We start from the raw sequence: 15,277 nt of genomic DNA, 5'->3' as shown, positions 1-15,277 counted from the left end.
TCTCCCGCAGATGTGGCAAGAAGACTTCTCCGCCTCTCTCAAGGAAGGAGGTTGGTAGCAGAGTTTTCCATCGATTTCAGAATGATCACGGCTTCCTCAAACTGGAATGAGGAGGCATTAAGGGGAGCCTTCACCAAGGCCTTATCAGAGAGGATTAAGGACCAACTGGTGCTCTGTCCGGAACCCACTTCACTCAATGACCTAATTAACCTGGCCATACGGATCGATAAAAGACACCGGGAGAGAAATGCAGGTACGCACCACCACCCAGTTAATCACTTTTCGCAGTCCCCTGCTCCACCTCAGGCTAAGACCCAGGGTCCGGTGGAGGAACCGATGGAGGAACCGATGGAGCTTGGTCGGACCTGATTGGACCCTGAGGAGAAACAGCAACGCCGCAGGTCAGGCCTCTGTACTGTGGTCTTTCTGGACATTTTGTGGCAAGATGTCCATCGTTGTTAAAAGACAGAGTCCATCATTAGAAACGAGAGTATTGATGGGCAGTATCACTGACAGTAAAACCTCTCGTACTACCATCCCCAGCACCTTAGTTTTCAGTCAACACACACTAAACTGTCATGCTTTGGTAAATTCAGGCTGTGAACAGAACCTCATGGACGTCGAACTGGTTAAACAACTAGAACTACCCACCGTACCTCTTTCCACACCACTCAAAGTCTCCTCATTAGATGGTAACACTCTCACCACCATAACTCACCGCACTGCTCCCCTTACTTTTAAGATATCTGGCAACCATACTGAAAAGCTGTCTTTTTTTGGGTTCCCCTCTCATCAGTCACCTCTAGTCCTTGGTCATTCATGGCCAACCATCCATAATCCTCGCATAGACTGGCAGTCTAATAGCATTGAGTCTTGGAGCCCCAGGTGTTCAGAATGGTGCCTTAGATCCGCTCTCACCGTCCCTAATACAAACCCTAGAAAATCTCCTGATCCCCCAGACCTCACTGGTGTACCCGAGCCCTACCATGACCTAAGAAGGGTGTTCAGTAAGGACCACGCAGCCACTCTACCACCTCATCGACCATTCGATTTTAGTATTGATCTGCTTCCAGGGGCCACTCTTCCGTCCAGCCGCCTTTACAGCCTCTCCAGACCAGAAAGGGATGGAGACATATATCACTGAGAGCTTGGCCGCTGGTATCATTCATCCCTCTACATCACCCCTGGGGGCAGGGTTCTTTTTTGTCCCCAAGAAGGATGGTACACTGTGGCCCTGTATCGATTACCGAGGACTAAATCTCATTACAGTCAAGAATAAATACGTGCTGCCTCTTCTCTCCTCTACATTTGAGCCCATACAGGATGCCACCATCTTCACTAAGCTGGACCTCCAGAACGCATACCACCTGGTCAGGATCAAGCAGGGGGACGAATGGAAAACCGCGTTCAAGATCCCCTCGGGCACTACGAGTACCTGGTAATGCCTTTTGGTCTGACCAACGCACCGGCAGTGTTTCAGGCTCTCATCGACTACATGTTGGGTGATTTCATAAATCGTTTTGTCTCAATTTATCTCGACGACATTTTAATCTTCTCCAAGGATGCTACAGAACATGAGAAGCATGTTAGGGCTGTGTTACAGCATCTCCTGCAGAACAGACTATTTGTAAAAGCTGAGAAGTGTGAATTCCATGTGCCATCTTTTAGATTCATAGGATTCATCTTGGAGAGCGGGCAGTTGAAGGCAGACCCGGAGAAGACCCAAGCGATTCTGGACTGGCCGACACCCACCACCAGGAAACAGCTTCAGCATTTCCTAGGCTTCGCAAACTTCTACCGCCGTTTCATCCATAACTACAGCCAGGTCGCAGCCCTATTAACCAGTCTAACCTCTGTTTCCAGACCCTCTGTATGGACCAGCCAGGCCCAGGATGCCTTCTCCCTGCTCAAGATTAAGTTCACTCATGCCCCTGTGTTGATTCAACCTGATCCATCTAGGCAGTTCACAGTGGAGGTCGATGCTTCTGACACCGGAGTGGGAGCCGTACTGTCTCAGGTAGCCCCTAATGATCACATCCTCCATCCCTGTGCTTTTTTCCCCCCAACATCTTTCCCCAGCTGAACGCAACTACGACGTCGGGGCAGAGAACTACCTGTGGTGAAACTCGCTTTGGAGGAGTGGAGACACTGGCTCGAGGGGGTGGAGCTTCCGGTGGTGATATGGACAGATCATAAGAACTTGGCTTATCTCAAGGACACTAAAAGACTCAACCCCAGGCAGTACCGTTGGTCATTGTTCTTTTCTCGTTTTAACTTCATTATTTCCTACAGACCCGGAGCCAAGAGCACGAAACCAGGCACCCTCTCCCGGCAGTTCTCCCCAGACAAGGAACTCGAGCCGACCACCATCATACCCCCCTCCTGCATCGTCGGGGCCCTGACCTGGGACATTCGTACACAAGTGCTACAGGCCCTTAAGACCGACCCAGGCCCAGGTAATGGTCCACCTAACCGACTCTATGTCCCCAACCAGGTCAGAGGTCCTGTCATCCACTGGGCCCGCACTGGGCGTTTCTCTATGCATCCTGGGGTGGGACGTATGGTGGCTCTTCTTAGGCGCATGTTCTGTTGGCCGTCCCTGTACACGGATGTCAAGAGTTACATCGCTGCCTGCCACATCTGTGCCAGAGGTAAGAGCAGCAACCAACCTCCCTCTGGTCTCCTTAAGCCCCTTTCTATTCCTCTGTGACCCTGGTCCTACATTGTCCTGAATTTTGTTGCTGGATTACCCCCATCTAATGGATTCAGTTATACTATCTATAGTAGATTGGTTCTCTAAAGCCTGCCACCTAATCTCATTGAAATCTCTTCCTTCATCCTCTGTTACAGCTCAACTTCTGATTAAACATGTTTTTCATTTACATGGCATCCCCCAAGAGATCCTGTCTGACCGGGGTCCCCAGTTTATCTCACGCCTCTGGAAAGAGTTCGCCGCTGCGCTGGGGGCCAGGGTCTCCCTTACCTCTGGGTTCCACCCTCAAACAAATGACCAGTGTGAGTGGCTAAACCAAGAGTTGGAGGCCACCCTGCGCTGTGTGTGTGCCACTAACCCCTCGAGCTGGAGTATGCAACTCCCCTGGGTGGAATATGCACATAATAGTCATATCTCCTCCTCCACTGGAAAGTCCCCTTTTGAGACCTTTCTGGGCTTCCAACCCCCTTTGTTCCCCTGTGACCAGGTGCAGTCCACCTCTTCTGTTCCTCAGTTTCTTTGTGGTGCTTGACAGGTCTGGACCCAGACCACTTTGGCCCTACAGAGGACGACTGACCGCAACAAACGGCTCGCTGACCGTCACAGACGTCCTGCCCCTCCCTATGTTCCAGGTCAAAGGTCATGGTTGTCCACCCGGGACATCCGTCTGAAGGCCTTCTCTCCTAAACTCTCCCCACGCTTCATTGGTCCCTACAGTATTGCCTCGGTCCCTAGTCCCACCACGGTCCGTTTGACCCTACCTTCCTCCCTTAAGGTCCACCCAGTGTTTCATGTGTCTCTTGTTAAGCCTGTTGTTTCTAGTCCTCTGTGTCCCTCTCCTGCTCCGCCCCCTCCTGCTCCGCCCCCTCCTGCTCACTTCTTTGAAGGGGACCTCATCTACCCTGTCAGGAGGCTTCTCGATATTTGTCCTCGGGGTAGAGGTTGCCAGTACCTTGTGGACTGGGAAGGGTTTGGTCCCGAGGACAGGTCGTGGGTTCCCGGGTCCTTCATCACGGACCCTTCCCTCATCACCGAGTTTGCGGGAAACGAAAGGAAACAAAATGATTTCTGACATCTGTAGTGGGGTGTACTCATTTATGCTGAGCACCGTAAATTCACACCCTCCTCAGGAGAACATCAAGTGCTGCAGATGCCTGTTAATCACTCATTCATTTAAGTCAGGTGTGTGGCAGCAGGGAAACAATGGTGTTTGTGCGTGTTTGCATGTGTGTGTGTGTGTGTGCATGCGTGCATGCGTGCATGTTTGTGTGTGTGAGGATGTATGCTTGTTTGTATGCATGTGTTTGAGACTGCGTGTGTGTGTGTGAGTGCATGCTTGCGTGTGTGTGTGTGTGTGTGTTGGTATGTGCATTTGTATTTGTGTGTGTGTGTGTGTGTGTGTGTGCATGTTTGTATGTGCGTGTGTATTTGTGTGTGTGTGTGTGTGCATGCATGCATGTTTGTAAGTGCATGTGTATTTGTGTGTGTGTGTATGCATGCGTGTTTGTAAGTGCATGTGTATTTGTGTGTGTATGTATGCGTGCATGTTTGTAAGTGCATGTGTATTTGTGTGTGTGTGTATGCGTGCATGTTTGTAAGTGCATGTGTATTTGTGTGTGTGTGTATGCGTGCATGTTTGTAAGTGCATGTGTATTTGTGTGTGTGTGTATGCGTGCATGTTTGTAAGCGTGTGTGTATTTGTGTGTGTGTGTATGCATGCGTGTTTGTAAGTGCATGTGTATTTGTGTGTGTGTGCATGCATGCATGTTTGTAAGTGCATGTGTATTTGTGTGTGTGTGTATGCATGCGTGTTTGTAAGCGCGTGTGTATTTGTGTGTGTGTGTGTGTGTGTGTGTGTGTGTGTGCGTGCATGTGTATTTGTGTGTGTGCATGTGTGTGTGCGTGCGTGTTTGTGTGTACATGAGTGTTTGGGTGTGTGTGTGCGTGCGTGTTTGTGCGTGCGTGTGTGTGTGTGTGTGTGTGTGTGTGTGTGTGTGTGTGTGTGTGTGTGTGTATGCACGACGTACCGGTCTACACATCAAAGTAAGGACCAAAACAAGTTTTTTACCTGCAAACTGAGGACATCAGTCGCAGAGTGAGAACATTTTGATGGTCCTCACTTTGGTTCAGTGTTACAGAGCTCTACTGGTCAGTTTCAGAGGTATGTTGAGAATTGAGTTTTTGTTAAGGTTAGATTTAGGCAAAATCCAGTCACTAATATGAATGGAAGTCAATGATGATCCTCACAACGAATGCTGGACTAAAGTATGTGTGTGTTTGTGTGCATGTTTGTGTGTGTGATCACTTACTTCTAACATTAACCCAATGAGATTTTTTGTGTAAACTTAGTTCATACTATTTCCCAGACACTAAGTGTGTTTTGTTCCAGCAGGTTTTTTTCACCTTTCATGAGTGATTCCAAATTTATGGATCTGTGTGTCCGGATGTCCTCCTGAAGTTCAACTCCGTGTGTCTGAAGTATGGTGGTTCTGGACACAGAGAGACTCAATGAGGACACAACTGAGGACAAGCAGAATCAATATAAAATTGTAACTGGGCAGAAAGACAATCAAATATTTTAGACGCCTTTCAGATATTGTGGTGCACACATGCACACACACCTCTCATTGAGCTCAGCAGCTAGTCGCTGACAGGTGTTAACCACACTTTGCTCAGATTCTTCTGCTTTTTCTCTCCTCTTCAGCTGTCTGATGATGTTATCATACTCTGACTTTATGATCAGCAGAAGTCTCTTAAAGGCTGTTGTTCGTCCAATCACCTGCCAGAAAAACACATAGTTGCAAAAACATTAATAAGTGTTAATATTAGTTCATTAAACTTTCCTGTAAATCAATTATTGGGTCGTTCAATTCAAATTAAATTCAACAACACGTCATTGATCCCAGAGGGAAATTAAATGTGATGCTTATTAATTTATAAACTTATATTTTGGGAGGATGGGAACCACTTTAGATAAACCATCTTGTGGGTCCTCCACAGAAAAGTACAATGAGGATAAAAGATTAAGATAACATAAACAATGGTAATTAACGGTCTTTGAAGCCTTTAAACAGTTAATATTTGGTTAACCATAACCCCCCCCCCCCCCCCCCCCCATTTTTAAACTACCATGTAGGAATGTGTGGATCAATACTAAAATATCGGTACTTCGATTTTATCTATTTATGTTTTGGAATCTATACTCTTGTTAAAGTATTGATCCATCCATCCATCCATTTTCAGCCACTTATCCGGAGTCGGGTTACCGGGGCAGCAGCCTAGACTGAGACACCCAGTCTTCCCTCTCTCCAGCTACCTGGACCAGCTTTTCTGGGGGAATTCTAAGGCGTTCCCTGGCCAGCCGAGAAACATAGTGCCTCCAGTGTGTCCTGGGTCTTCCCTTGGGTCTCCTCCTAGTTGGACGTACCCGGAAAACCTCACCACGGAGGCGCCCAGGAAGCATCCTGACCAGATGCCCGAGCCACCTAAACTGGCTCCTCTCGACGTGGAGGAGCAGTGGGTCTACTCCAAGCCCCTACCGAATGACCGGGAGCCATTTCGGCTGCTTGTATCCACGATCTCGTTCTTTCGGTCACTACCCAGAGCTCATGACAATAGGTGAGGGTAGGAACGTAGATCGACTAGTAAATAGAGGGCTTTGCCTTCCGGCTCAGCTCTCACTTCACCACGACAGATCGGTACAGCGCCCACATCACTGCAGACGTAAAACCAATACGCCTATTGATCTCATCCTTCATTTTTCCCTCACTTGTGAACAAGACCCCGAGATATTTAAACTCCTCCACTTGAGGCAGGACCTTATCCCTGACCCGGAGAAGGTATTCTACCCTTTTCCGATTTAAGACCATGGTCTCGGATTTAGAGGAGCTGATTCTCATCCCAGTCGCTTCACACTCGCCTGCGAAGTGCTCCAACGAAAGCTCAAAATCACAGACCGATGAAGCCAACAGAACCACATCATCTGCAAAAAGCAGAGATCTGATCCTTAGGGTGGACCTTAAGGGAGGAACCTTCAACACCTTGACTGTGCCTAGAAATCCTGTCCATAAAAGTTATGAACAGAATCTGTGATAAAGGGCAGCCTTGGTGGAGTCCAACTCTCACCAGAAACTAGCTCAACTTACTGCTGGCTATGCGGACCAAGCTCTGACACCGGTCATACAGGGACCTAACAGCCCGTATCAAAGGGCCTGGTACCCCATACTCCTGGACCTGGAGTACCCCCCACAGGGTCCCCCAGGGATGCGGTCAAATGCCTTCTCCAAATCTGCAAAGCACATGTAGACTGGTTGGGCAAATTCCCACGCACCCTCCAGGATCCCCCTAAGGGTATAGAGCTGGTCCAGTGTTCCACGTCCAGGATGAAAACCACATTGTTTCTCTTGAATCTGAGGTTTGACAATCCGATGAACACTCCTCCCCAGAACCCCTGAATAAATCTTACCAGGGAGGCTCAGAAGTGTGATCCGTCTGTAGGTGGAACTCACTCTGTGATCCCCCTTTTTAGATAGGGGGACCACCACCCCAGTCTGCCAATACAGTGGAACTGGCCCTGATGTCCACACGATACTGCAAAGCCGCGTCACCCAACACAGCCCAACAACTTCCAGAGCCTTAAGGAACTCCGGGCGAATCTCATCCACCCCTAGGGTCTTGCTACTAAGGAGTTTTTGACCACCTCTGTGACCTCGGCCCCAGAGATTGGAGAGCATCCCAAATTGCCAGTGTCCACCAGCGGGTTCGGGGGTTGCCACCATGACAGGCACAGACAACTCTGCGGCCGCAGCTCCGGGGCGACTCCAGAGAATTTTGATAAGGGTGGCCAGATGGGGGCATAGAAATTTTTGGGGTGGCACATCAAATTGGTCCTTGTGGTAACTGTGGGAGAGTTTAGCCTGTGGTGATGCACTGCATTGCTCCTTTATTTGTTATTATATAAAAAACTGTATGTTTCCAAAACACTTAACTCAAATTTTACAAACACAAACATTTCAGAAAAATACATTTCAATTATTTAAAATGTTATTTCCAAATTTATTTAAATGTTTTTTGTTTGTTTGTTTGTTTAATCCATCTGTTGCTGTGTTTACAGAAAACTAAGAAAATAAAAACTTTTTTTTAATGGCGAGCAGCAGAAACAAGTATTCTTTAATTCAGGTTATTTCTTTACTCATTAATTTTACAATTTTATTATGTTTTATATTTATGTCTTGAATAAATAAGATTAGTAAACATTATGATTTATTAACAACGGCTTTTACTGGGGGCCAGCAATTTTGGGCGCCATTGCCGCATGGCCAGCTGCCTCAACAATAGAAGCACGGAACATGGCCCACTCTGACTCAGTGTCTCCCGCTTTCCTTGGGACGTGTTCGAATTTCTGTCGTGGTAGGAATTGAAGCTCCTTCTGGCAGGAGAATTCATCAGACGATCCCAGCAGACCCTCACAATACGTTTGGGCCTGCCAGGTCTGACGGGCTTCCTCCCCCACCATCGAAGCCAACTCACCACCAGGCAGTGGTCAGTTGACAGCTCCTCCCCTCTCTTCAACCGAGTGTTCAAGACCTGCAACCGCAAATCAAATGAAACAACAACAAAGTCAATCATCGAACTGCGCCCTAAGGCATCCTGGTGTCAAGAGCACATATGGACACCTTTATGCTTGAACAAGGTGTTTGTTAAGGACAACCCATGACATGCACAGAGGTCCAATAACAAAACACCACTTCAGTTCAGATCGGGGGGGGGGGCATTCCTCCCAGCCACACCTCTCCAGGTCTCACTGTCGTTGCCCACATGAGCGTTAAAGTCCCCCAGCAGAATGAGAGAGTCACTTGGAGGAGCGCCCAACAGCACCCCCTCCAAGGACTCCAAAAATGGTGGGTAGCCTGAGCTGCATTTTGGTGCATAAGCACAAACCACAGTCAGGTCCCCACATGAAGGCGGAGGGTGGCTACCCTTTTGTTCACCGGGGTAAACCCCAATGTACAAGCACCAAAATGGGGGGCAACAAGTATGCCGACCCCTTCTCGGTGCCTCTCAGAGGGAGCAACTCCAGAGTGGTAGAAAGTCCAACCTCTTTCAAGGCAACTGGTTCCAGAGCCAGAACCATGCGTTGAGGTGAGTCCAACTACATCTAGCCAGAACCTCTCAACCTCAACAACCAACTCTTTCCCCACAAGAGAGGTGACATTCCATGTACTAAGAGCTAGTTTTTGTAGTCGAGGATCAGACCGCCAGGCCCCTGTATGGTGGGCTCGTGGAAAGGGGGAACCATGTCTCCTCTTAGGGCTGTGCCCAGCCAGCCTCCAAGGGTAAAAGCACGGCCACCAGGCGATCGCCAACTCCAGGCCTGGCTCCATAGGGGACCCCCGTGATCCGCGTCCGGGTGAGGGAACACTGTTTCCATTTATCTTGTTCTTCATAACTTTCAGAGAATCCACAAATGTGGCTTTCAAATGGTTTTGTTACTTATTGCAAGTTTAGAAAAGAAGCAGATGAGACAGTATGCCTGATCATTTAATTTAAATTTTCATCTGATATTAGATATTAGAACATGTCAGTAATATCTGAGAGGCTTTTACAAACACTGTATACTCCTGGACAGGGTATAGATTACACAGAGGCTTCTGTGAGTTATAGGGGAGGGGGGGGGGTTGCCCTGGCCCCCAAAATGCCTTGAAACGGCCCTGGGTGTGTGACTGAGTTTTGAAGGTGACCTGAATTGTATCAGATGTATAAATATTACATGTGTATAACTTATTGTTTTATACAGGTAAAAACACGTAGTGGAGATAAATCTACCTACATTTTACTTTCCAACACTTTGTTTTGTTTTCTTGTTTTTATTTAGCTATTATCCTGGCCTGTCTTTCTCTCATCTTCCTGCATCTCCTCAAAAGTCTCCAGAAAAACGGGTGCCTGGATTATTACTTTTTCACCTGATCAGTTACTTTTGAGCAGATCAAAGGGATCTCCTGACCACAAAACAGAGTGTGTGTCATGTTGCATCAGTGAAGTGAAATCACCGCAGCACAGGTGATGAGCTCTGCAGTAGCAGAGCGCTTCTGCGGACATGAACGATGTTAATTATAGTTTTTTTTTTGGTTGCGCCACTTTGAAAATGGACTGTGCGCTGGATGCAGCAGCCTGGAGCGCTGTGCACCAACGATCAGCGCTCTGCCGCTCTCTGTGCTCTCTGCTCAAAAGAAGCCCCAATACGCTGAGTGCATAAATGATGTACTGTAGGTAGAAAGGTTCTTTCCAGCTCTTCCTTGATGTGTAGGATATCCAGCTCCCCCATAATTCGATCGCTGCTCCTGGATGAAAAACCGGACATTTTCATCAATACAACCCCCCCCCCCCCCCCCCCCCACACACACACACACACACACACAGAGTGAAAAGTGGACATGTCAGGGGAAAAGACAACACATGGTCACCCTACTGTTCTTTAGACCAATTAAATAAGCTTTCTTTTCTTTTCTTTTTTTTTAATAAATGAAAATCAATATAACAGTTTGGCATGAAATGTTGAACAGGTTAAACTGGACAAAAGATCTGTAGGAAAGCAAATACATTTTAAAGAAACCCCTGATCCATTACAGCTGCGGATCTAAGTCACTTTTCAGGTTAACCATGCTGTGGTACCTTGTTGAACGCGGAGCGGTAGACGATGTAACGGAGCTCGTTAGGTCCCTCTTCCGGACACTGCAGGTTCTTTTTCTCCTGATTAATAAACTCGTACAGTTTCTGAAGAAACTTTGTATCGCTTTCACTCATCATGGCATTCGGTGAGGAGTTTATTTCTTCATCTTGACAGAAATCCTTTAAATTGCACACACTTGTCCTCCGGTGGCTGTTTACTTGTATCACTATGGTTACCGTTACCGTTATGGAGGACACACTGACTGCAATGTCTTATTCAGATATCGGAGTAACGTTCTACTAATGCGTTTGCTTTAAAATATTATTTAAAATAACTTTTTTAATGAAACGGGTCTTATAAAACAACATCGGGTTACAAAAACAATTGTTTCTAAGCATTCCGATCAGGCACAGCATAGGTCAGCTGTTCCGTGGAAAAGTCTGTAGAAAACCCCGTGGCTCCCATCGAAAGCCCTCTTCTCATGATCCGCCATTAGGAGTGAGCCGGTGGTGAGTAGCTCTCCGTGTTTTTAATCAGTTTTAGTGAAAACTAATCACATTTAATGAGAGTTTATACCCTGAGCGGAGAGTACAATCTCGTATGCGTCTTTCCAACCAGGTGGACTGAACCCCAGGATGCAGATTTTCGTTAAAACCCTCACGGGGAAGACCATAACCCTCGAGGTAACTTAGATGGACGAATGCGGCCTTCAATGTTAGCTGTTAACACGAGTTTTGCTTATATTGGTGGTCAATCACATCAAGATGGCGTTTAAATCACGTTTTGTTTCGTTACATGTGTGTGCGTGTGCGAGTTGTTTTTGCCCACATTCAGAGTATTAAAACGAAGCTATGTGCTAACGCATCGTAAACACGTGTGCCAGCGGGTGTTTGCTGGACTTGCTCTATCCTCGTTAACGGTTATTGATTATGAAGTAAATGTGATCTAAATATTTGTCTCACCTCTCGGTTTACAGGTTGAGCCTTCAGATACTATAGAAAATGTCAAGGCAAAGATCCAGGACAAAGAGGGTGAGTTCGTCATGAAGGCTCGTTAGCTCTGCCACGAGAAGACTTGTTCTGTTTTTGACGTAATTGTCTGGCATGTCTCAGTATTATGGGCAAGTTGGCAATTCAAATGAGACGCCAGGCCCAAAGCTAACATGGCTACTGAATGAAAGACCAAGAACAGGGCCCGATACATCATTTTCAGCTGACGGTTATTTTATTTTTTGGGGTGTTGTTCAGTTTGTCCTTTTTGGAAGTTGTGGCATTCATCCAGAACTTTTGGGATGATTTTGTTTAGAAATACAAGCCTGATCCTTGTTGGGACAGATCCGTTTTCATGACTGTTCTGCTTTGTTGTGCAGGAATCCCTCCCGATCAGCAAAGGTTGATCTTCGCTGGCAAACAGCTTGAGGATGGGCGCACGCTGTCCGACTACAACATCCAGAAGGTGATGTGTTGTGCTTTTTTCATCTCAGACTTTTCGTTTCTGGATCCAGTTTGGGTGGTGTTGGTGATCGGTACCTTTGACATTTGAATCGTTACACTACCAATTCCCGGTACTTGGGGATCGATGATTTTTCTCTGTAGAACCATATTTGATAAATATTGCAATAAATTACATACAAATGTTTGTATTTTGTCATCGTAGTGTTGTACAAACGTCCTCAACATGAAAACCTTTAACTGTTAGAACCCAGCTCCATGTTCCCCTGTTCCTCTTCTATGCCCTCTAGAAAACAATAGAACTGATGAGGAGACTGTGTATTATAAGCTCCAAAAGAAACTAAAACCAACATCTATACAACTGTTTGTGAAACACTACAATTTTCAAATACAAACCAAAACGCAGCTCCATGTACTCCGTTTCCTCTCCTTTCCCATCTGGAGAAACTGTGTGATGGTGGGTCCTTGTTGTTATCGAAATTTGACTTCTAATAGAATTTTTCCTGTGTCTATGAATTTGATTAAAAAAAAGTGTTAGGTTGGCTTGGTTCATGTCCCTTTTAAGAAGCTGTACCACTTTCTTTCTGGTTTCTGCGCATACCTGTAGTTGTCGTCCATTTATCGTTATTGAGGTGAAATCCTCAATATATCGTGATAATGATTTTTAGGCCATGGCAAACTAAATTTACTGTGTATCTTAATTCCTTTTGTCCTTTTTCAACAGTTGGTTTTCCCTTCTCGGAAGTCAGAATTTCTGAGTTTTTGTAATTTTGCAGCCGCTGCGCCACGCCTGAGCCTGCGTGAGGGACACTGGGTGTTAAATCCTAAAAGCTGATGCCTCAGACTACAAGGGGCTGAGCATAATGTGGAACTGTTCAAATTTATAAGAACCATTAAAAATATTTAATGAAGGGATTCATAAAACGTTACTCAGTCTAATTAAACTACGGCTTGGATATTTTTTTTGTAGTGGTTGTCATATTTGAATTTGCAATCGTGTGTAAAGAGTCATATTCTCAAAGATTCAGGAAGCACTACTTAAACCCCCTAAATCCAAAGACTGTTTCCTGAGGATCATTAAACTAAAAAATAAATCAGATGCAAGGCATATTAAAAAACGATTAAAACATTTTTATGGTAAACGTCTTGGGAAGAATCCAGGGCCTTCGTTAATCAACGGTACTTGCCAACACATCTGTGTGTATTTCATGTGTAGGAATGGGTTTTACGCATTGTGCATTTACCCGTTTGTACTTCTGCTAGGAATGTTTCTAAATATTAAAACCATGCTACCAACAGCATCTAGTGGTAGAACGGTGGAACAGCAGCACTGAAGGTCTCTGTCTTCCACACGTGTTCCTCAGCGTTTTACGCAATAAATAATTATCGTAGGAACAGCTTTTGTGCATAATTGATGCTAAACCCAATATCAGACATGTGACCAACAGGAATCTGACATTGTTGCACGACCGATCTGTGTTGGAGGATTTCATTGAGAGTGCACTCTAACCTCAGCTCCCTGATCATACATGTGTTGCCATGGTAACCATGCTGAATGACAGCTCAGAAGAGGCTGCACTCTCAGACGTTTCCATATAAAGCTAACTCCAAACAGAACTCAAATGTAAAAGTCAGTGCATTGCTCTAAGGTTATTTTTTTTTGTCTGACGAGAACCTCTGTGCCGACTGCGCTTACCTCTGACACTTTTTTTTTTTCGCTCGTCAGCGGCCGGTGTCTCGATCTCGCTGTCAATTTTTTAGGGAAATACCCAGGAAGGAATATGGACAGTTTCTGCGGATGTTTGATAGATGAGGGCCCAGGTCTCAGGAGGTTTTAAACCAACTTGATGCTTCTGAGTTCTCTTTATGGGCTCGACACACGGGAGGCGACAAACGACCGCGATCAGCGAAATTTGTCGCTGTCGCTTTTATTACCTGACACACGAGAGGCGATCCGCGGCCAGTGGCAAAGCCGTCTACGCGTTCTGTTCCATGGCGAAATTGAAACTTCCGTTGTTTGGCTGTGTCAGGTTGGAGGGAATTAAGGTTATTTAAGCGGTTCAGAGTTAAAAAAGTGGTAGATATGATGTTTCACAAGGTGCTGCTAGAGTTATGTGAAATCTTACTTTTGATTTTACTATAAAACATAATAATAATAAACTTCTCCATGTTTGCTCGGAGATGTACGGAGCATCCTGTCCGCCATTGGTCAGTGAATGAAATCTCCGTTGATTGGTCCTCGTCCGAGCGACAGCGACGAAAAGTTGAAAATGTTTCAACTTTCTGGGATCGCGTCGCTGGGTCGTGCACGAGTGCAAAATTTCACACGCACGTTTTTCGCGTTTCGCTTGGTAGGAGGGAGACCCACGATTATCGCTTTGTTGCGCTTGTCTCATTGAAAATGAATGGAGGAGAGGCGATGTCGCCTCCCGTGTGTCGAGCCCTTTATACCTGTCGCCCTCTGAAGCTCTGTTTGTTTGTGTGTGTGAAGCTTCGTGCTGCAGGTCTGTAACAAGCTCTTCATTTTTTTAGGAGTCAACTCTGCACTTGGTGCTGAGGCTGCGAGGAGGCGCCAAGAAAAGGAAGAAGAAGTCCTACACCACCCCGAAGAAGAACAAACACAAGAGGAAGAAGGTCAAGCTCGCTGTGCTCAAATACTACAAGGTGAATAAACCTCTGGAGGTTTCTGCTGCCACTGATTGTAGAGACAGTTCTTGTCGTTGTGTGTAACGAGATGTCTGTCTGCAGGTGGATGAAAATGGTAAAATCCACCGTTTGAGGCGTGAGTGTCCTGCTGACGAGTGTGGCGCCGGCGTCTTCATGGCGAGTCACTTCGACCGTCACTACTGCGGGAAGTGCTGCCTGACTTACTGTTTCAACAAACCCGAGGACAAATGAACATGACTGTAGGCCACAATAAAATCTAAGTGTTTTGACACAGCGGAGGCTCTGCCTGATGATTCAGACTGACACAAGTTCAGTTTTAGCTTTATGTTCTAGAGGCCTTTACAAATACCCACATTCTGAATGTGGGTAAATGAATGAGCTCAGAGTTTAAAGAACAATGTGGCACAATCAAAACAGCTGGTGGTCCTCAGATGGAAACTATTCTCTCTTTTTTTTTCCCCTAGATTAATTTTTATTTAAAATTTTTAGTTAGGGCTGCACAATATCAGGAAAACCTGCAATATGTGATAACAGTGATTATTATTGCGATGACTATATTACATGCGATGAATAAAAACTTGACTCTGGAACAAAATTAATCAAAAACAAACTTGGTTACAAAAATATAAAAATAACAGCAGAAGGTGTGAGGAAAGGGGAAAAGAAAATTAACAAGAAAAGGCAATCAGTGAATCCTGGGAAAAGCAGAAAGAGATGAACAAAGCTCCTCCCCTCAGGTGTTGGCTAACCATCAAAATTAAGTGTGGTCTGCTTCGG

At 46.0% G+C, this 15,277-nt stretch overlaps 2 protein-coding genes across 2 annotated transcripts in view; one reads left to right on the top strand and one right to left on the bottom strand.

The window, feature by feature from the left end:
* LOC107373866 (clathrin heavy chain linker domain-containing protein 1) overlaps positions 1-10,705 on the bottom strand; it is a 30,800-nt gene extending 20,095 nt beyond the window's left edge. Inside the window, exons 1-3 of the mRNA XM_015942004.3 lie at positions 10,385-10,705; positions 5,335-5,492; positions 5,117-5,202 (exon numbers count right to left, since the gene is read on the bottom strand). Coding sequence (XP_015797490.3) covers positions 5,117-5,202; positions 5,335-5,492; positions 10,385-10,519 — 379 coding nt within the window. The 5' untranslated portion in view covers positions 10,520-10,705. The remainder of the gene's footprint in view (positions 1-5,116; positions 5,203-5,334; positions 5,493-10,384) is intronic.
* Positions 10,706-10,807: 102 nt separating this feature from the next.
* Positions 10,808-14,773, top strand: rps27a (ribosomal protein S27a). The gene is made up of 6 exons (XM_015942005.3): positions 10,808-10,891; positions 11,001-11,065; positions 11,359-11,413; positions 11,752-11,837; positions 14,366-14,497; positions 14,582-14,773. Exons 2-6 carry the CDS (start codon positions 11,018-11,020, stop codon positions 14,729-14,731), a joined length of 471 nt encoding a protein of 156 aa, XP_015797491.1. The 5' UTR covers positions 10,808-10,891; positions 11,001-11,017; the 3' UTR covers positions 14,732-14,773.
* Positions 14,774-15,277: the final 504 nt, after the last annotated feature.

The sequence above is a fragment of the Nothobranchius furzeri genome, chromosome 12 (assembly GCF_043380555.1).
Source record: "Nothobranchius furzeri strain GRZ-AD chromosome 12, NfurGRZ-RIMD1, whole genome shotgun sequence".
NCBI lineage: Eukaryota > Metazoa > Chordata > Actinopteri > Cyprinodontiformes > Nothobranchiidae > Nothobranchius > Nothobranchius furzeri.
The sequence above is the reverse complement of the archived record's forward strand: the minus strand, read 5'-3'. Positions and strand labels throughout refer to the sequence as shown.